General features: G+C 43.9%; 1 protein-coding gene and 1 long non-coding RNA gene across 4 annotated transcripts; one reads left to right on the top strand and one right to left on the bottom strand.

Moving 5' to 3' along the window:
* Positions 1-6: 6 nt before the first annotated feature.
* On the top strand, positions 7-4,931 carry PENK (proenkephalin). Of its 2 annotated transcripts, none has more exons than XM_029923495.1 (3): positions 7-203; positions 692-832; positions 3,966-4,931. In XM_029923495.1, exons 1-3 carry the CDS (start codon positions 165-167, stop codon positions 4,623-4,625), a joined length of 840 nt encoding a protein of 279 aa, XP_029779355.1. In that variant the 5' UTR covers positions 7-164; the 3' UTR covers positions 4,626-4,931. The 2 variants fall into 2 exon arrangements, with proteins under 2 accessions (XP_029779355.1, XP_029779356.1); XM_029923496.1 differs by lacking the exon at positions 7-203 and adding an exon at positions 278-388.
* Positions 1,233-4,264, bottom strand: LOC115278994. 2 transcript variants are annotated; one of them, XR_003903151.1, is made up of 2 exons: positions 3,913-4,264; positions 1,233-1,337 (listed from the first exon to the last, which is right to left on the bottom strand). It is a non-coding gene; the product is annotated as an uncharacterized LOC115278994 (long non-coding RNA). The 2 variants fall into 2 exon arrangements; XR_003903152.1 differs by lacking the exon at positions 3,913-4,264 and adding an exon at positions 3,478-3,543.
* Positions 4,932-21,935: the final 17,004 nt, after the last annotated feature.

Here is a 21,935-nt window from a genome sequence, read left to right as displayed (position 1 = left end):
ACAGCCAGGCCCGGCGAGGCAGGAGCGCCGAGCCCCGCAGTCCGGCCCGCGGCCCCCGGCGACGCCGACCCAGGACCGCGACGGTGCGGCCGCTTCGCCCCCGACCCCCGCCCGGCCGACACCTGCCTTGTTCTTGCCCTTCCGGGAACAGCGCTCGGGACCCGATGTCGCCTACCAGCCTGCGCCATCCGCGCGGCGTCAACGTGAGTGAACTTGGCGGGACCGCGCCTTGGCTGCGTGCGTTGGCCACCGTCCGCCCGCTCGGTCTCTTCGTTTTCATGCATCGCATGGGGTGCCCCCAACTTTCTTCGGGTGCCTGTCTGTGACCCGGGTGAATGCCCCCCTCCCCGCCCCAAGGCTCCCGTTCTCTTGCATCCGGTCTTCGCAGGTGGGTGTTCTCTCCAGAATCCTCCTTGGGCACTGGGAGCCCCAAAGCGAGCGAGTGCCCCGGGCACCCCCGGGCTCCGGGTGGCAGTGCCCGCCTGAGGACCGCAAGGCGATCTGCACCCGGGCTTCCAAGAGCGGCGTCGGCCGGCGGGTCGGACGGGGTTGGGGGGCCGTTGGGGGGGCGGGGACAGGAAGGCGCATCCCTGGCAGCTCCGCCAGCTGGGGCTGTCCCGGCGCCGGGTCCCTCCGGAGGACCCGCTTTGCCGCCAGCACGCTCGGAGTTCGCGTCCCTTTCTCTCCGCAGCCCATGGCGCGGCTCCTGAGACTCTGCGCTTGGCTGCTGGCGCTCGGCCCCGGGCTCCTGGCGACCGTGAGGGCGGACTGCAGCCACGACTGCGCGACGTGCAGCTACCGCCTGGCGCGCCCGACCGACATCAACCCCTTGGTGAGTGCTCCCGAGGCGGGCGGGCTGGGAGCCCAGGGGTCCGCAGACAGCCGGGCCTGCGGACGCAGGGCGCATCCCCAGGTCGCCTGCGGTCCCGCCACCACGGTGCCGATCTCCGGTGACGCAGGTGTCCGACTGCTCCCTGAACGGCGACAAAGTCCCGCTCGGGCGCTCAGCTGTGCGACCCGCGACCATCTAGGGACCGGTAAAGGAGGCAGTGCCTCGACGCAAACCAAGTTCGTTTTACCCCCTGGGGATACGGGAGCTCGGAGACAGGCGCCCTTCAGCATCTCGGAGAGCATTAGGTTGTGGCCCCACCTGTCCCCAGGACGGTGTTCCGTCACCCCTGCTCCTAACATATCCCACGAAGGCCCCCTCCACACAGCCCGTCCTCCCATCCTTCTGTAAATAGTGTCATATTTTATTAGTGGCATTTCGTTGTCTTTGTTTGGATTTCACTTCTCCAGCCCTTTCAACTTCAGGTCCCTCAAACGCGTACCCTCACCTGTAGATAGGAGAGAGCAGAGGGTTGGAATGGGAGGAAGGGAGAGGAAGAGGGGGGAGAAAGAGATCAGCGCATCTTACAGGCAAGTGACCCCGCAACCCAACTTCCCTTGAATGTATACTTTTGTAATACACACTAAGACAACAGCTTACTTTGGCTATGAAAATGGCACAGGAGAGGTGACCTGTGTCCACAGAGGTGACAAAAATGCAAAGCTAAACTACAGGACAGGAGCTGTAGGCTAGAGGGGATGAGAAACTGAGGCCAAAAAAAAATCCCTACTCAATCTAATCATAGTCCCTGTGCTCTGGATCAGCCCTGGTGCTCTATTGGAGCAGAATCCCTGAATTTGGGACGCAGGTAGCTTCATCCTAACTAGCTCCCCCAGTGACCCCTTGGCACTGTCTTCTCAGTTTGTTGAAATTCTGTGATGACATAAAAGGCTCAGTAATCCAAGGAGTTAAGTTCCTCCTTTGAGCCTTTGAAGAAACGTTGTGATGTAGATGGATAAAGCACAGATGAAAATGAAGGAACGGATTCCAGAAAACCCAAGGTGTATGTTTCAGGGTAAATGTGTGCTTGTTTCATTTGAGGTACCCGACCCACTTCCTTCCCAGGTCATCGCATGGCCTTGATGCGAAGACTCATAGTAGGGCGTTGTATGTAACTATGATAAGATGTTGCATCTCAAATAGGGGCTGCATTCCCCTTCACCTGTCCTTTGTCCTTCTGATGTGTGTAGCTGACTGGTTTTTTGTTAGGGCTTACGTGTAGGGTTGTCATTTTCTCTGTGACAAAAGGCTTTGTTAATGGCGTTGTTAATATTAAGACACTTTCAGAATTGTAGCTCGGATCCAGAAGACATATGAAAAATGAGGTTGCCTAACTTTGTAGAATCAACGTAACAGATACTGAGCCTCTACTCTGTGAAAAACACTGTGCTTGGTTCTGTAATGGATGCAGAGCTAAGCGGGAATGTCGTGATTGCTGTCCAGATTAATGTACCATCTAATATGATCTTGACCATCGGACACAGAGCGTGATAAATACTACCCCAAAATGCATAGACATATATAGGAACTGATAAACTAACATCACTTCTTTAGTATGAGTAGGGGTTTTTTTCCTGATTATTTGTCATCATTTCTTGTTTAAAAAAAAATCCGACATTAAAAAGCCTTTTGGTGATGGCATACAAAATATTCAAAATATTCAATGGTAATTTTTAGCAAAGAGAGCATTCATTTTAAAACAGAAATGTTACTGACCCCTGAACATCTTATGTTTTTAATGACATTTTTGTTTCTTACTCAGATATCAAGAGTAACACAGGATCATTTTAACTGCATCATCTTGAGTGTTTTATAGGTGCATGTATTTAATTTTCATAGACACAAAGCTTAAATGATTCCCTAAGGAATTTTGCTGCCCTGAGAAAACGCTTTCTTACATCGTGAAAGTAATCTGTGTGTGTTCTATACAAATTAATACACCAGTATATTTTTAAATACCAAAACAGGGCCTGGTTTTTCTAAATCAAAGATCTTAAACCTGGGTTCCATAAGTAGACTTCAGTTATCAAAAGCTTTGAAATGCCAAGAACTATTATACAGACTTTATAAATGTTCATGCAATATTAATTCTCTTGGTCTATTGACCAGAAGAGAATCTTTAGATGAATAGAGCATATAGCCTAAATCTTACAAGGAGTAAAATTGAATTATTATATAAGAACAAGAAGGAATTATATACAGATCACTCCTCATTCCCATTTTATCAAATAATATGATTTCCACTGGGGGAAAACCCTTGTCTGGACATCAGCAACCATTAAGAAACATGAATAATGTGTGAACATTTGCATATGTATAGTTTCATATCAGACCTCATCATAACAAAGATTTTGTTCAAGATGATTATACCTGTTTTAATCAACTGAGGGGGCAAAAAACAAACATCTCTACATTCAGCAAATCAATATGTCATAATTCAAATAATTCCTAGACTTAAACTGAGTTTTAGAACGTCTTTCTTTTCCAGCGTATTCTGAAATTGCTGTTTTTCTTTAAAGAATGGAAATGTTTGCAGGAATACTGAATGCCATTCCAGGTAGAATAGTAACACAATAAAGGCAACAAACCTGATGTTATTAATATTGATCTCATCTGTAAGACAAGAAGATAAAAAGAATGTGAGGATGATGTCCCTAATCGGGTCAAGAGAAGTTTCTCCCTTTTGGTTAGAAAAAGCTCAAACAAAAGGTAATAAGCAGTGGGAGGTTATTCAAGGAAACCAGAATGTGCACGCAGCCAGTCTAGGTTAAAATGGGGTGGAAAGTCTTTTATGATACTGAAATGGCCTGGAAGCTACAATCTGTTAAAGTTCTAAGAAAAATTCTAATTGGACTCAGTTAATTATCCACAGTGATTCCGTTTTCCTTAGATTTGCCTGTTCAGAATATTGAAAATGGAAATCACCTTAGTATATGAGAGTTTCCATACGAAAGCACACTTCTCACACACACACACACACACACACACACACACACACACACACACACACACACAGTGTTTACCTAATGAAACCAGAAAAGCCTCTTTGTGTCACTAAACGGGATTCCTTTCCCAGGCTTGCACCCTGGAATGTGAAGGGAAACTGCCCTCTCTCAAAACCTGGGCGACCTGCAAGGAGCTCCTGCAGCTGTCCCAGCTGGAGCTCCCGCAAGATGGCACCAGCGTCCTCAGAGAGAGCAGCAAGCCGGAGGAGGGCCACGCGCTGGCCAAGAAGTACGGCGGCTTCATGAAACGGTATGGCGGCTTCATGAAGAAAATGGATGAGCTCTACCCCCAGGGGCCGGAAGAAGAGGCCAACGCAGGGGAAATCCTCGCCAAGAGGTACGGGGGCTTCATGAAGAAGGACGCGGAGGAGGAGGACACCTTGGCCAACTCCTCAGACCTGCTGAAAGAGCTGCTGGGGACCGGGGAGAACGGAGACAGCGGTCGCCACCAGGAGGGCAGTGACGACGACGTGAGCAAGAGGTACGGGGGCTTCATGAGAGCCCTGAAGAGAAGCCCCCAACTGGAAGACGAAGCCAAGGAGCTGCAGAAGCGGTACGGGGGCTTCATGAGGAGGGTCGGCCGTCCAGAGTGGTGGATGGACTACCAGAAACGGTACGGCGGCTTCCTCAAGCGCTTCGCCGACTCGCTGCCGTCGGACGAAGAAGGCGAAAGCTACTCCAAGGAAGTGCCCGAGATGGAGAAGAGATACGGAGGGTTTATGAGATTCTAGCCCCCTTTCCTGCTGAGACCCCCGGCCCCAGAAAGCCTCCCTCTGCCCCCCGGTCAATCTATTTCATTATTGCGCGCTGCTTGCGTCGTGCAGTGGACTCCATTGTCTGCGTAACTGACCAGACAACCTGCAAGCGCTCGCTTCAGGCTCTGTTCTCTTGACAGTGCGCATGCTCAGTATTGGTCTATTGCAGCTGTGTCGTTTTCATGCATAAATAGTTGTTGTTCTGTGGTCCTTCATTTTTGACAAGACGCTAATGAATGCTTACTTGTAAATAGATACAATAAACCCGTTACCCCAACTGCATGACATCCGTATACGTTTCTTCCTCCCCAAGGGCCTCATTCGCCTTCCGGTTTCCACGGTAAGCCCTAAAGTTGAAGACACTGAGGCCATCTGCCTTTGACAGACACATTGCCGGGCTCCTCTTCCAACAGTTGAGGCTGCAAAACCGTTTTTCATTTAATTCCTTACATGTAAAGTCTTAGATGCGTAAACACAATGAGCAAACTACAATGCATACTCGCTCTCATTTCTGGAAATCAGATACAGGATGAAAAACCAAAACCTAATAAGGAAACTAGCTATGCCCTCATCTACAAGCAAATCTGCATTTATATCCAGATGTGTGTGTCTGTTTTCTTCAGCAAAGTATTTTAGAAGTTAATAAGAAATTAAGGATAATTTAGTCCCATTTCACCAATGAAGATGAAGCCCTCCGGTTAAATAACTGAACCAACGTCGTCCAGCAGTTGAAGGGTAGAAGTAGAATTAAGATCCCAAACTTCTTGCTCGCAAGCAATGTCCTTTGCATTCCAGCTCCCTGTCACTCGCTCAGGTCACTACCAAGAACTGGAAGAACTCCGGCCTGGGTCTCTTTCACTTTTGTGCACTCTTACACCACACCCAATACTGGGCTCTCCAGTATCCGACAAATGGACGTTTGCATGAGTAGAGGGGGTGAGTGAAGGGATTTGGTGATCAGATCATTCGAAACGGTTTTATGCATGTGTTAAAAGGCAGATCATCCCACAAGAAGCTTATGACTAGTTCACATCAAACCGTTGGGAGCAACACTCAACAACAAATGTAAAACCAAATGTAACATTCCTTCCTTTTTTCTAATTGAAACTACCAATAGCTATACTCCCATCCATGAAGTCATTTCTCCAGGACCCTCACCCACTCTCTCCTGTGTGTTCCTCCCCCCAAATTCAGAAGTCAGCAACTCAGAAAAGTGGAGGAAGGGTCTCTGCCCTGTGGTCCACCACCACGCAAGCCTGCACGCCCTGCTGCCCCCCGGGTCTGCCCGAGCCCAGTCCTGCTGGGGTCCCCTCGGCCGCATGCTATCGGAAGACTCTTCTGATCAGTGCAAGGGGTCACAGGCCAACAGCACTCACAGAGCCACACCACTGCCTCTCTTCCTGATCCCTGGAGAACTAACTTCTGCTTCCGGGTGAGAGGCCTCTCCTTTCTGAACTAGAAATGGGAGTTATGTAAGGGTTTGAAGCAGATCAGGAAGAAGGGGATAAACAGCAGCTGGCCCTTGGAAACCAATGTCATGAGCAAAAAGGGGCGGTGAGGCTCTGACACCTCAGAGCGATCAGGTCTCCATTCAGCCTTAGACAATTGTTTCCCTGGGAAACGCCAGCCCCATGTTGCCAGACTTTTCCAAAGAAACCTGAAACCCAGACTGTCGTGGAAATAACCCAGGTTTCTAGTTCTCTCCCCCAGAGCAAAGGATTCCCAAACCCTGGAAACAGGAATCCCGCCTACACCTTGGAGGTGGCAAGAGGAAAATGCCCTTGACCCTCCATGATGAGATGGTAACATAATTATTACCTTATAATAATGCATTATGTGTAATACACCTCTCACCCAATAGGATTTGAGAAAATAACACAAATTTCACAATCAAGGCAATATACTATTTTTTCAAATCAAGCACAGTTCTTTAGATAGGAACCCTTTCTTTTCTGTTTTGAGGTAGCCATGTGGACCAGGCCAAAACTCCCGAGATGCTCGACAGACCTGTCACCTCTTTTGCCACCTGTCATCTTGCTATGGGTCCAGCAATGCCTGGGGTGGGACAGCGTTCCTCACTCCTATATGTCCTCCCCCTCCTCATGCCTGGCGGAGAATGTGGGCCCCAGAAGATGCGCCCTAAATGTTTAAGGAGGGAGAGAACAGACAAGAGGGACCAAGAAACAGGAAAAGAAGAAAGAGGAAAAGGTGGTCAACCCCGAGGGCTCCTTCTGGCTGGCTTCCTGCTCCTGCGAAAAAGGTCAAATGAATTCAAGCGTCACAGCGAATACCGCGGTCCTCCAGGAAATGGGACAGGAGGGGTGTTCTACAGCTTCTTCCCGGGTCCCCAAATAGTTCCACGTGTCTGGCCTGAGGTCTGAAATCATTAGATTTTTGTGCCTTTAACTCTTAAAAGGCTTTGATTTCCAAGAACATCCTAATTCCGAACAGCCTTTTCCTGAGTCACCTGGGATGCTGTTCTAAAGGCAGATACCCGGGCTGTAGCTGAGGCCCTCCGCACAGGTGTTCAGGGGTGCACAAACACGGGAGGAACTGGGGTCGGAGCCAGCCTGGGACGAGGGCTCCTGCAGGGATGTGCCTGGAGTTCAAGGGGCTGCTGGGCCAAGGGCCCTCAACGCGGGGGTGCGCTCTCCCTGCAGACCCGCAGAGGGCGCTGCTGCTGCATCTCTACCGTTCCAAGCGCTAGGGTCCCTTGGCCTGTGTCCCCGCGCTCTGGCCGCCCCAAGCCCCCCTCAGGCCTGGCCCTGGTCTGGGTTCCTTCTGAGAGTCCATAGCTGTTGGACTCTGCGTTTAACCTCCGGCCAGGCTGCCTGGGCGGAAATCCCAGCTGGTCGTGGGTCCTGAACTTCTTGCTCCCACGCTGTCCTCACTAGGTGGTTGCGGTCACTTCCAGTTCTTGCAAGGGGACATTGGGCTTCTCCCTGCCCCACCCTGCCTCGTCCTGGGCCTCTCAGGAATGAAGCGCCCTGTCCCCCTCACCCAGGCCTCTCAGGGGTGGGCTTCAGTCCGGTCAGAGCCCAAGAAAATGCCACCAGAGTGGTTTTGTAATGCCCAAGATTTCAATATCACCCCCAAAAACCAGAGACCACCAGGGAGACCGAGGCACGCATGCAAAAGCAAAGGGCAGTTTTATTACGGCTTAGGCTCGCCGGGCCTAAGTTCAGTCTCACAGCCTTCACCAACGCAGTGGATCTGTGCTGAGAGCCCCGAACAAGGGCTGAGCAGGGTTTTTTATGGGTTTTGGGAAGGGGGCGTTACAAGAAATTGTGACATAGGTACAGTGATTCAATCATAATGGTATGGGCATTGGCAGCAACTTTAACCAAACACATTGTTCAGCGCGTTCGTTACTTTTGGCGGGACCCAATCGCAATATTTAGGGTATCTTTGAAATTAACCAATTACAGAGCGAGTTCAGGGTCTTGTTTGGTGACTATCGGTTAACTTTAACATTAGGTAACAGGGTCCTATCTAAAGTTTCTATCTCTAGGCCTCACCTTTAGGAATGTGGGGAGAGGTAGCTGGCCTTTCCTGATTGGATACTGCCTCGGGCAATGAGTAACCGCCTCATAGTTCCGGAGAGACTGACCCTTAGACCTTCTAGTTTAGAGGGGGACCTCTGTCATGGAGTCTGTTAGGTTCAGATCTATGTTCTTACAGTTTCCCTTCCGGGCCTGTGTCTCATGAAGCAGGACGGATGGCAGGGCGCCTTCATACTCTTCTTCCCGTTCTCAGCTTTCCACCCGGAACATGTAAAGCCTGTGTGAGGAGAACGCTCTTAGGGGATGAAAAGGGGGCATGGGGCTTGAAACTGCAACTACTGGGAATGGTTAGGGCCTTTTTTCTGGAAGTGTACTCAAGTGCCCAAGGTGAATCAGTTCATTCATTCAGCAAGTAGTGAAGCCAGCTGTACGACTATACGGTGGAAGAGCATTCCAGGCTGAGCGAACAGGGGTTCAGCACCCCCAACTGGGGACGCGTGGGTAACTGAGGAACAAGACTTGTGAGGCCCTTGAGCTTTGGGTTTCAGTCTTTTTAACGTTTTTTATTTATTTTTGAGAGAGTCTTTTTAATGTTTTTTATGTATTTTTGAGAGACAGAGAGAGACAGCTTGAGCAGGGAGGGTCAGAGAGAGAGGGAGACACAGAATCCGAAGCAGGCTCCAGGCTCTGAGCTAGCGGTCAGTACAGAACCCGATGTGGGGCTCGAAACCACGAACCGTGAGATCATGACATGAGCCGAAGCCGGACACTTATCCGACTGAGCCACCCAGGCACCCCATAGGTTTCAGTCTTGATGTGACAGGAAACAATTCAAGGTTGAGAGCAGGTAAGTGGTAAGGGAAGCTGTTTCAACCTCCCCCTCTGCCTGCCTGCCTGCCTGCCTGCCTTCCTTCCTACCTTCCTTCCTTCCTTCCTTCCTTCCTTCCTTCCTTCCTTCCTTCCTTCTCCTGAGGGAAAAATGTACCCACTGCATCAGTTATATCTGTCACCCAAATCTGTCATCATTTTGCATCCTTCAAACTATCCCGGTTTATCGGGGGGGGGGGGGGACGACAAAAGGTTATATAAACGTGCATGTTTTGTGATAAATATGCAATGAAGAGATTTTCTTAATCGCTTCCTACACCAAACACCCAAACTTGTAATGCTCACTCATTGCTTAGAAAGTGGGGGGAAAGAATAAAGAGCAGCAGACCTGCTATCATATGCCTGACCAGGAGGGCCTGCCTGGGCCGAGACGGGAGTGCAGCCATCACATCCGCAGAGGGAGCTTCACAATCATGTAAACGTACCCAACCATCTCACGTACTATTTTTTTGCTTCGCCTTGTTTTTTAAAACCAGGTATAGTATATCTGCAGAGAAGTCCGCATGTCACAAGTGCACATCTCACTGAATTGCTAGAAAGGAAACATACCCATGAACCAGTGTCCAGGTCAAGAAATAGAACATCCATTTAGGCGTCTGACTTCGGCTCAGGTCATGGTCTTACACTCCGTGAGTTCAAGCCCCATGTCGGGCTCTGGGCTGACAGCCTGGAGCCTGCTTCAGATTCTGTGTCTCCCTCTCTCTCTGACCTTCCCCAGATCACACTGTCTTTCTGTCTCTTTCTCGAGCGCAAATATAAATAAACATTAAGAAAACTTAAAAAAGAAAAAAAGAACATCCCTAGCACCCACTCCCATGTCCTCCAAATAAATAGCTCTCTTCTTCTCTGCCAAGGTAACTATTCCCTTGACTTCTATAGCCATAGAGTAACTTGCTGATTTTTAGATTTCCATAAGAAGAAAACAGATTTCTTTCTCTGTAATGATATGGCTCAACATTACATTTAGGACCATTATCCACGCTGTTGCATAGAGCTGTGGTCTATTATTTGTATCATCATATAGTATTCCATTGTAGGGAAATCCTGCAAGGTCTGTTCTACTATTGATGGAAGTTTGGGCTGCTTCCAGTTTGAGGCTTTTGCAGACACTGCTGCTGTAATCATTCTTGACCATGTGTCTCATCACTGGTCACGCATTTGTGACATTGTGACACATTGTCTTCGGTATATCACTAGGTTCGTCAGATCATAAGGTATGATATTCAACTGGAGTTTCTGCCAAGCAGATTTTTTAAATATACTGAAAATATTTTTCATTTTATTTTGAGAGAGAAAGAATGCAAGTGGGAGAAAGGCAAAGAGAGAGAATCCCAAGCAGGCTCCAGGCTGTCTGTCAGATCGTGACCTGAGTCAAAATCAAGAGTCGGATGCTGAACCGACTGAGCCACCCAGGTGTCCTTACAATGCCGAACAGCTCTGAAAGAGTTTGTGCTCCTTGGGCTCCTAGCCACAGTTTATATCCTACCAATACCTCACATGGTCAGCTTATTTAATTTTTGCCATTCTGTTTTAATTTACATATCCTTTTATATGCGGATTGACCTTTTGGGTCTCCTTAGTTACTCTTTTGCTTCCCAAATGTAGTTTTCAAGTTACACATCTAAACTACTTTCTGCTCTCTAGTGAATGGTCTAAACTCATGAAATAAATCAATGAGGTTTTTTTTAATGACAAAATACTCTCAGGAGTCATTTTTTTCTCCCTTTTATAATACACACAAGACTGTCTAAGCCCCGGCCGCAGACTGACTCTGTGACATCGCTAGCAAAATACTGGGTAGGCTTTATGTTGTTTCTGCCATGCTGTTTTACATTTAGAACATTCAGGTAGGGTGTTCAGTCAAGCAGCCTTGACCCAAGTGGGTGTCTCATCTACTGGGTCTCTCTGTAGGCTCCCTGGGCTCAGTATAACTGGCAGGGGCCCGACCATCCTCAGCAAGGGGAGAGGGACAGACCATAGTTAATGGGACTCACGGGCTTGTTTCAAGGCACTACTGCATCCCACACCTTGTGGACAGGCACCGTCTGCCCCCCGGCCACGGGCATCTGCATCTTGCCTCGCTCTCTGCTCTATTTCCTGGAGAACTCGGGGCCTCAGCCTCCTGCCACTCTGCCAGCCCTCATTTCACAGCCAATCTAGAAAAGAAATGGGAAATCTGGGGGAGCTGCACACATGAACTGAAGAAACCAACCTTCTAGAATTCCTCCTTCAAGTTACCAATGGAGTAGAAGGCTAGATCTTCTAGGGACAGTAAAGGGACTAAGGAAAGAGGAGGGGCCACGAGGAGGAGGTCATACAACTTGAAATCAACATTGAGGTGATGGGAGATTGAGTTCTTGTTGAAGACCTGGCTGGCAGGCAGGAGCTTAGGTGAATTGGGAGTGGGTGAGCCCTCTCTTCCCTTTCCAATTATTCACTGCATAAGTATTCGTGGAGCATATACTCTAGGTCATGCATGATTCTAGGTCCGGGGACTACAGAAAACAAAATTCCACCCAATTCTCTGCATTTTCAAACTTACGTTCTAATGCGTCAAGTAAAACACTAAACAACAAAGAAGGTGATTTCAGAGAGTTTTACGTGCTCTACTTGTTCTTCGAAAGAAAATTCAAACAGATGCAGAACTATACAATGTTAACATTAAATTCCTCTTTCATCTCCCATAACTTCTACAGAAGTCACTCCTGCTAAAAGTTTGGTGTTTATCCTAAATATTTTTTTCATAATGAGTACACCCATGCCCATATCCAGTTTTATTTTTATTGTCAACATGAATAAAATAATTCTGTACATTTTTGTTCTGCTGCCTTTTTCTTTCACCCGGTGTATCTTGGCAATATTTCTACGTCAGCATGTAAGTCAGCCTGATGCTCTTCAACTACATCATGGTTACTGTGTAACATGTGTGCTTTGCTTTTTTAAATGTTTTAATTTATTTTTGAGAGAGCCCAGGCAGGGGAGGGACAGCACAGAGCCCAAGGTGGGGCTTGAACTCACAAACTGTGAGATCATGATCTGAGCTGAAGTCAGATGCTCAACCCACTGAGCCGCTTGGGCACCCCTGTGCTTTGCTTTAAAAAAAAAAAAAAAACCCTCCATTGGCATTTTTTTTTCAGATTACCAGCCATGCTGCCGTAACCATCCTCAAAAATATATATGTACAACATATCCTATCATATATAAAAAGTGTGTGTGTGTGTGTGTGTAGCAGTAGCAGTTGTCAAGCAAAGTACCACACAACCTGAGGGAAAGACTCTAAACACCCCTGCCCATTGCATCGTGGTACCAGATGCACCAAGGAAAACACAATGCAATAAAGCGTTGGGTTGACCGATGTTTTATTTACATCGAGAAAAGACAGGGCAAGATTCGCTTCAATATTGGGCATCAGTCCCCCAGTGACCCAATGGCCAACATGGGGCAACTCGCCCACCCTCACCCCTCTCCTGTGGCAGTGGAAGGAACACTACCCCCCACCAGAGGACAGATGATGCCGTGGGGTAGGCTAAGTGTCATCTCACACACACACCAACTTTACGCAAAGACAAAGGAGCACTCCCTGAGCAACAAGGAGAGGTATTCCCACACGAGGTGATAAGCCTCCAATAAGCTGTGTGAATTCCTTCTCTTGGGAAGGAAGTGCTTCAGGCTCAAGGCTCTTTCTTGTGCAGACTGCTCGTGAGACTGCCTTCCCCACCAGTCCAGTACATTCCGTCTTTTCCATAGGATGACCTCCGCAAAGTGGAATTGCTCAAAAGATATGCATTAATATTTTATGGTTATGTAACGTAACTTCCAAATATACCATACCAATTTGTAAATGGGAATACAAATAAAATATGTATGTGCTCTTTTATCTATACATGTTGAATTACATAACTAAGAAGTTCCAGCTTTTCATCATATGTATCATAAGCTGTAAATGTACACTCTGTTTTGTTTGATTGTTTCATTTATTTTTCCCTTCACAGCACGTTTCATTTTATAACTCTATTAATTTGTGTGATTGATTTCTGTCTCAACAAATGAAAAAGTAGAAGCTATCTCTGTTTTATACGCCAGAGGCATTCAATAAAACAGCATTATGCGTCCGTGTTCCCATCTAAACTCATAGCAAATGTATGTAAATTGTTTACATTTAAATTTTTTTAACATTTATTCATTTTTGAGAGACAGAGTATGAACTGAGGAGGAGCAGAGACAGAGAGACACAGGATTCAAAGCAGGCTCCAGGCTCTGAGCTGTCAGGTCAGCACAGAGCCTGATATGGGGCTCAAACTCACTGACTGCAAGATGATGACCTGAGCTAAAGTCAGACGCCTAACCAACTGAGCCATCCAGGCACCCCTAAATTGTTTTAATTTAAAAGACATAAATATGCTCAGAAAAAGACGAACCTACATGTAGCTTAGGAAAAATATAAATGACCTATCCTAAGCGGGAGCTGAAACAGTGGGTTCCCAGATTCTAAGCCTAGAGTCTGGTGGAGACAGCCTCCTTTTTGACTTTTTCATCATAACTAGGACCAAATGGCAATGTACAAGAGCCACCTCCATTGCCAAAAACCTCAGAGCTGGGCAGTTCTAGTTCTTGCCCATAGATTGAGAAAGGCAAAGAAAAGTTCAGAATGCTAAGCAAGACTCTGACTTCTTGGGGGTGATAGTAGTAAGTAGATACAGTTAAAAAACTAGTATCCGGGCAAAGCCTTCTGCTTGCTTAGTCACTAAATTTGCAATATGATTAACTTCATTATGGGGAAGTGTCTCCAACCCTCCAATGTAAATTCTATTTCTGAACCAAAACTGGTAAATAAGTAAGAATGGGGAAGGAGAGAGAGAGAGAGAGAGAGAGAGAGAGAAACTCTCCCACTTGGTATGAGTAGCACTATAAAATTCTAAAATATATGAAGAAAATAACTTTAAGGAAGCCAACAAATGAAACAACTTTATCGTGATGAAATGCAAGTATTAAGACCACCTGAAAAGAAGGTTTAAAACAAGTATTTGAAGATTGTCAAAGAAATAAAGGCAGGAAGGCCAACCGTAAAAAGGAGATCAAGAAATTATGAAGTTAAAATGTGTTAACAATAAATGGGTATATAGTTATTTGGAAAAAATAACTAAACAGGATAAATTCTAGACTAGACACAGTTTACCATTGCACTAGCTAATAGTTAATCATGAAGAAATCACCCACAACAAAATATTTTTAAAATATTTTTAACATTTATTCATTTTTGAGAGACAGAGAGAGACAGAGCGTGAACAGGGGAGGAGCAGAGAGAGGGAGACACAGGATCCAAAGCTGTCAGCACAGAGCCTGAGGTGGGGCTCTACCTCACGAACCACGAGATCATGACCTGAGCCAAAGTCAGCTGCTTAACTGAATGAGACACCCAGGCGCCCCAACAGAGATGTTTTTTTTAATTGAAAAAGTATTTAAGTGATAAGAATAGACAGAATAGCTTCAATATATATTTTTTAGAAGTTCCATTAACTTAGAGTATGAAGAATGACAGAGAAAAAACTAGCAGCCCTTCACATCTACCAGAAGGGGCTACCATAGGACAAGTTGGCCGGTAACAAGTGTTCTCAAGGATATGGAAAAGTTGGGACCCTCATACATTGCCGGAAAAGAGTTTAAAAGTTAAAGGCATAGCTGACACATGACCCAGCATTTCCACTGCTAAGTATATATACAAGAGAATGAAAAAAAAATATGTCTGTGCAAAACCTTGTACACAAATGTTCACGACAACACTATTCATACTAGTCAAAAAGCAGAAGCAACGAATTTCCACATCCGCTGATAAAAGGATAAATAAAATGTGGCACATCCACACAATAGAATATTATTCAACCTCAAAAAGGGATGAAATACCGATACCTGGATGAACTTTGCAAACATTAGGCAAAGTGGAAGAAGCCAGACACTGAAGGTCACATATTCCATTTATATTAAAAATCCAGAGGCAGAAAGAACATTAGTGTTTGCCAGGGGCTGGGGGAGAGGGTGACCAGGAATTGACCGCCAAGGGTTCTGACGTTTCCTGCAGAGGTAATAAAAGCATTCTGGAATTATAGAGGGTGGCGGTGGCAGGATTTGAGCATATGTTAGGAAAAACTGAATTGTACACTTTTAAAAAGTGAATTTTATAGCGTGTCAGTTATATCTCGGTGTTATTTAAAAATATAATGGCTCCAAATTTTAGAGCATTGAAGAAAGGCTTTGATCCAAAGATAGAAAACATGAAAAGGGTGCCAAGCAAGATACATAAAAGTAAATCCATATTTAGGTACATGACAGTGAAATTTAAAGGGTGCCGACTTCAGCTCAGGTCATGATCTCACAATTCATGGGTTCCAGCCCCTCATTGGGCTTCATGCTGACAGCGCAGAGCCTGGAGCCTGTTTCAGATTCTGTGTGTGTGTGTGTGTCTCTCTCTCTCTGCACCTGCCCCACTCATGCTCTGTCTCTCGAAAAATAAAAGAAAACATTAAAAAAAATTTAAAACATCACCAGTAAAGAGAAATCTAAGAAACCACCGAAGATAAAAGGCAAATTACCTACAAAGGAGTAACAGTTTGACAGATTGAAGGTTTTATGTTGACATAATACATGCTAGAATACATTATAAAATACAGTAAAGCCTTGGTCTGTGAGCATGATTCATTCTGGAAATTACATGCTTATAATCCAAAGCACTCATATATCACAGCGAATTTCGAGAACCATTGGCTCAATTGTGATCACGTGACTTTCGGCATCATGTACTACTCGTCTCGCAAGACATCACTTGTTTATCAAGCTGAAATTGACTAGAAATGTTTGCTCGTCTTGCAGAGCACTTGCAATCCAAGCTTTTACTCTATCTTTTAAAAACTAAAGACATTCAGGGGAGAGGTGGAGACATTTAAGTCAAGATCTTAGATTTAATTAAACTAGTACTTACGACTGTGACATTGAGACATTTAGAAGAGTACAAATATTAGGAACATTTATAACTCTTTCTGAAAGATATGCTAAAGGGTATACTTGAGCAAGAAGATAATAAATAGGGAAAAGAAAGGTAAAAGGAAAGAAATCATATTGAGACTCTTAGAACGTATCTCTTTCTTGCTCTTAAGATGTAATGTTAATTAGCATTGACTATTTCAAAAAATAAATTTTGTATTTTTAAGGTGAAATAAAAATTCCAGGTAAAAATAACTAGGAAGAAAAGAGGCAGAAAATTCAGTGGGCAAATAGTGATAGGCTCAAAACTGTTTTCAAAAAGAGCAAGAGGGGGCGCCTGGGTGGCTCAGTCGGTTGGGCCTCCGGCTTCGGCTCAGGTCAGATCTCACGTTCCTGGGTTCGAGCCCAGCAGTCAAGCTCTGTGCTGACAGCTAGCTCAGAGCCTGGAGCCTGCTTCCAGTTCTGTGTCTCCTTCTCTCACTGCCCCTCCCCCTCCCATGCTCTGTCTCTCTCTGTATCAAAAATAAATAAAACATTAAAAATAAAAGAGCAAGAGAGAAAAACTAGTTAATTCTTTTTATAAGACTAGTGATAAAAGCATTATTGATGTTAATAATTAATATGCTATATTATAATATACTGTAATATACTGATGTTATCATTAATATACTGTAAACTGTCCATATTCAAAGTAGAAATTTTTATGAGTTTGAAATATGTATACGAATGTGAAACTATCTTCACAATCAAAATAATAAACTTAATCTTGCCCTTTAGAAGTCTTCTGAGTGCTACTTCACAGTTCCTCCTTTGCTCTCCAACTGTCTATGCCTATCCACCATCTGTTTCTGGACATTAGTATGCATTTTTTTAGAATTTCATGTAAGTAGAGTAATACAGAATACATAGTGTATTTGGTGTAGCTCCTTTCACTCAGCATAATTGTTTTGAGATTCTTTTTCATTCCTTTTTATAATTAGGCCACAATTTGCTTCTCCGTTCACCTGTTGATTGTTTTGCTGTTACCAATTTGAGGCTATTGCAAATAAAGCTATCATGGACATTCATGTATAAATCTTTCGTATGGACATGTGCTTTCATTTCTCTTAGATAAATACCTAGAAGAAGAATGACTGGGTGGCATGGAAGATGTGTATTTAACTTTGAAGCAAACATAAAACTTTTTTCAAACTCTTTTCCAACGTGGTTGTATCATTTTCCATCTTTGCGTTCCACTAGTGTCTTTGTAGATTTCTTTGGATTTTCTACCTGAACAATGATGTCATCTGTAAATAACGATATTCTGGGCTCTTTCTTTCAAATCTATATCATGTTATTTCATTTTCCTGCTTTATTGCATTAGCCAGAACCTACAAGAAATGGTAATAGCAGAAATCCTTATTCTGATTTAGTCATTAGTGTTAGTTATTAGGTTTTTCAAAGTTGTATTTTTTCATATTGAAGTTTCCTCATAGTCCTAATTTGCTGAAAGTTTCTAAGAGGGATGGATGTTTTATTTTGTCAAGATAATTTACATTTTCTTCAAAACACTGTTTTATCTATACCTCACAAATTTTGATATTTTCTTTTTACTCAATTCAAAATTATAATTTCCTTTTTGGTTTTTTCTTTGACTCACTATTTTTAGAGGTGTGTTATTTAGTTTTCCAGATACTTGGGGATTTTTCAGATATCATTTTGTTACTGACTGCTAATTTAATTCCGTTGTGATCAGACAACATACTTTGTATGATTTGAAACTTTAATATTACCCAAGGCTTGTCTAACAGCCAAAACCAAGATCTTTCTTGGTAAAAATCTTGTGTATTGTGCACTTGTTCAATAAAATGTCTCTAAATGTAGATCAAGTTAATTGATAGTGTTGTCAACTTTACAGCCATACTTTTCTGTTTCCTTGTTCTATCAGTTAAAGAGTGTAAAGTATTGAATTTCTGAATATAATCATAAGCTCGTCTATTTCTCCTTGCAGTGTTATTGGGTTTTATATTATGTATTTTTGAAATTCTGTTGCTAGGTAGATCATAAGCATTTTAGGGCTGTTATAGCCTCTTAATTGATCTCTTTATCATCATGAAATAATGCTCTTTATTCCTTGATCTGATATATACTTTGTCTGGTTTTTAATATAGAAATATAGCTTAAAAAAACACTATTAAAATTTTATATCTCGAGCACCTGGGCGGGTCAGTCAGTTAAGCTTCCGACTTCAGTTCAGGTCATAATCTCATGGTTCCTGGGTTGGAGCCCCACATCAGGCTCTGTGCTGACAGCTCAGAGCCTGGAGTCTGCTTCGGATTCTGTGTCTCCCTCTCTCTCTGCCCCTCTGCCCACTCTCACTCTGTCTCTCTCTGTCTCTCTCTCTCCCAAAAATAAACATTAAAAAGCAAATTATATTCTTTCCCATCCTTATATTTTTAACCTGTGTGTATCTTCATATTTAAAGTGCTCTTCTTATAGACTTAACAGACAGGTCTTGCTTTTCTTTATTTAATATGATAATACTTTTAATTAGGAAGCTTAGGCAATTTCATTTCATGTGATTATTTCTATGAATGAGTTTCTCTTTGCCACATTGCTAGTTGTTGAATAGTTAACTCATATCTTTTTTATTCCCTTTTCCCCCTCTCACTGCTTACTTTTAGATGAAGTATTTTTAATTATCTTATTTCATTTCCTTTGTTGTTTTATTAGCTAATCTTTATTTCATTTTTAGTGGTTGCTTTAGGGTCAATCTTCAAGTAATATTATGCCATTTCCTACATAGAACGTATACCTTACAACAGTATACTTCCTTCACCTCTCTCCCAGCTTTAATGTCACTGGTTTCATACACTTTCCTTCTATATGTGATACAAACTCCACAAAGCATTGTTACTATTTTACCTTTACACGATCAATGACCTCTTAAAGAAAATGAGAAAGGAAAAAATGTTTGTTTCCATAGCCTTCATTCCTTTGTGTAAAGTCAGACTTCCCCTTGGTGTCATTTTCTTTGTGAGTGCAGGACTTTATCTAACGGTTTACATTTCTTCTAGTACTTGTCTGATGGTGATGAGTTCTTTTCCCTTTTGTAGGTCAGATTAGGTGTTTTACCTTTGTTTTTCAAAGATATTTTCACTAGGTGTAGAATTCTAATGTGATGCGGGGCTTTTTTCTTTCTGTGTTTTATACATATGACTTCACTGCCTTTAAGAGATTATGCTTTTAAAAATTTTTTGTTTAACATTTACTTATTATTGAGAGACAGAGCACAAACAGGGGAAGGGCAGAGAGAGGGGGAGACACAGAATCCGAAGCAGACTCCAGGCTGTCAGCAAAGAGCCCAAAGTAGTGTTCAAACCCATGAACCCTGAGATCATGACCTGAGCCCAAGTCAGGTGCTTAACAGACTGAGCCACCCACTCACCCCTAGAGCACCAGCTTCTTACAAGTCAGTATGTTGTCATCTTGATCTTTGTTCCTTTCTATGCAAGATATGTTTTTCCCCCTATGGCCCTTTTAAAAATTTCTCTTTATACTGGTTTTCAATAATTTGATTATGATGTACTTGGGTATATTTTCATTAATTTTTCTTGTGATTGAGGTTTGTTGCATTCATTGAACCTGTGGGTTTATAGTTTTCACAAGATTTGGACAACTTTGGGCAATCTTCAAGTATTTTATTTTGTCCCTACCTTTTTCCTTTGGAGACTTCAAATGTACATATATTTGCCTTCTCGAAGTTATCCCACAGCTCACTGATGTTTTGTTAATTTTTTCAGGACTTAATCTCAGTACTAAACATCGTTCAGCACTTTACCTGTATTAACAGCAAACATATAAGTTGGGTGAAATGATCACCCCATTTAGAGCATTAAAAGTTAGGTAACTTGCCCAAGATTACAGTAAGTCATTAGAATATCAACAATCTAAGCTAGGCAGTTCACTTCCAGAGTTTGTGATTACTCCTGTCCCCAGCAAAAGAGCACAAGTTGGCATACCTGTGGAAGCCAACTGCCTCCTTCCCTCGTTTGCCTCAGGGACATGTCACTCAGCACAGCTTAGACATGGAATCTGGGGGCACCTGGGTGGCTCAGTCAGTTACGCGTTCGGCTTCGGCTCCAGGCATGATCTCACAGTTTGTGGTTTCAAGCCCCATGTCCTACTCTGTGCTAACGGCTCAGAACCTGGAGCCTGCTTCAGATTCTGTGTCTCCTCTTTCTCTGCTCCTTCCCTGCTTGTGCTCTCTTTCTTTCCCCCCCCCCTCTCTCTCTCTCAAAAATGAATAAATGTTAATTTTTTCAATTTTAAAAAACTTTAAAGAGGTGAAATGTGGCCATGATTCATAAGCCTGGTATCCAAGGCTCTTCCATACTCACACTGCTCTTCCTAAAGCAATCAAGGGGTCTAATGCCAGATGGCATCAACACTGAGCTCCAAGCCTTCTGAAAGTCCCCATCGTCAGGGACTAACCCAGGTCCCAGGAAGAGCTGAAAAACAACTGGAACTTGACTCAGTCCATTAACCAATCCAAGTCAACTCTAGACCTTTCACCTAGCTCATGAAAACTAGATGTTCAGTATTAAAAGATGTGAGGCTTATACATTACAATCCATATCCCACCCTCTCATTTCTTTAGAGATGTTTTGACATTTGCCCAACTGTAAAAGCTCAGAAAGGAGTTCCTGTCAAAAATAAGGAAATAATAAGTACTAAAGTGCTCTCCAAATATACAGGAGTGACTGAAATATGAACCATGGCATCTGCCACATAATACTCACCAACATAATGACAACACTGAAAATTGGCTTCCAAAAGTGGGAATCTGGGACAGGAGGTAAAAATTCTTAAAAGAATGGGAAAAAAGGCAGAAAAGTCAATGTTGCCTGGACTTCGGTCTCCGCAGGTGCATCTTGCCCAGAAGCTATCACATTTAAGCCAGTCAGGATGCAAACTGAATAAAAACATATAACCCAAGGAAGGCAGGTAGGTCCATCCACCAAGGAAGAGCGTCGAGTACAGGAGTCCAGAGTGCTCACCGAACCAGAGTGACAGGTTGAACATATTTGTCAAGAGAGGACTACTCCTCTCTTGTTACTCCTTTTCATTTCTTTAACAGAGATTTACCAGGCATTGTTTTAGGCTGTGTCTAATTGAAAAGGTATTAAAAGTAGCCATACAAGGTCAGAAAACCAAAATCAGACTTGCTCAGCAGGTATGGCAGGAGAGCATTGGCTAGGGGAGGGCCAGAAGTTGGGAACTGGGGCAAAACAAACTCTACCAGAGTTCAGAAGCCATTGTGTTGAAATTGGCAGGCTTCACTGGAACTGATGGCCACAACTTGGCTCCCTTAGAGTGGCCAAGTATTGTTATAGGCTTATGAGTGACTGTCTAATAAGGCTTTTCTGCTGCGTAATTTCCAGCCTCCCTCCCCAATCTTCTCCACATTGATTGGTGCTCCCAGAAGGCCTCCTAAATGGATTACATCAATGGATTGCATTGCTCTCTCAATGGGTCCCATTCAGTGTCACTGAGCAGAAGCCCTAGAGGGTCAAAGAGTAATAATGGTAGATTATTTATACCTCCAGCTCCCTCCCTGCAGGGAGTTGAAAGCTTGAAAATGAGTCTTATTTAATTCTCTACAACCACTATTATTTTAGTCTAACCAGTTCCACCAAAATACTTTTGCTACAATTAACCTTGTACCTGTTGCACTGTAAGAATTTCAAAAATGACTTGTGCAACTACAAAAGTTTCACAACAGCCCAGTGTTCATCATTCTCTCAAGTCTCCTGTGCCACACTATTAGCAAATGCTGTTTCTTTGTGTGTGGTTTTACCAGCCTTTCAAATAGACTTCATCTAATGTGACAAACTTACAGCAAATGACATATAACTTCAAAGGATCTATCACTATGCTA

Source organism: Suricata suricatta, chromosome 15, assembly GCF_006229205.1.
Source record: "Suricata suricatta isolate VVHF042 chromosome 15, meerkat_22Aug2017_6uvM2_HiC, whole genome shotgun sequence".
Lineage (NCBI taxonomy): Eukaryota > Metazoa > Chordata > Mammalia > Carnivora > Herpestidae > Suricata > Suricata suricatta.
Note: the sequence above shows the minus strand (reverse complement) of the source record. Positions and strands in the feature narration are given on the sequence as shown.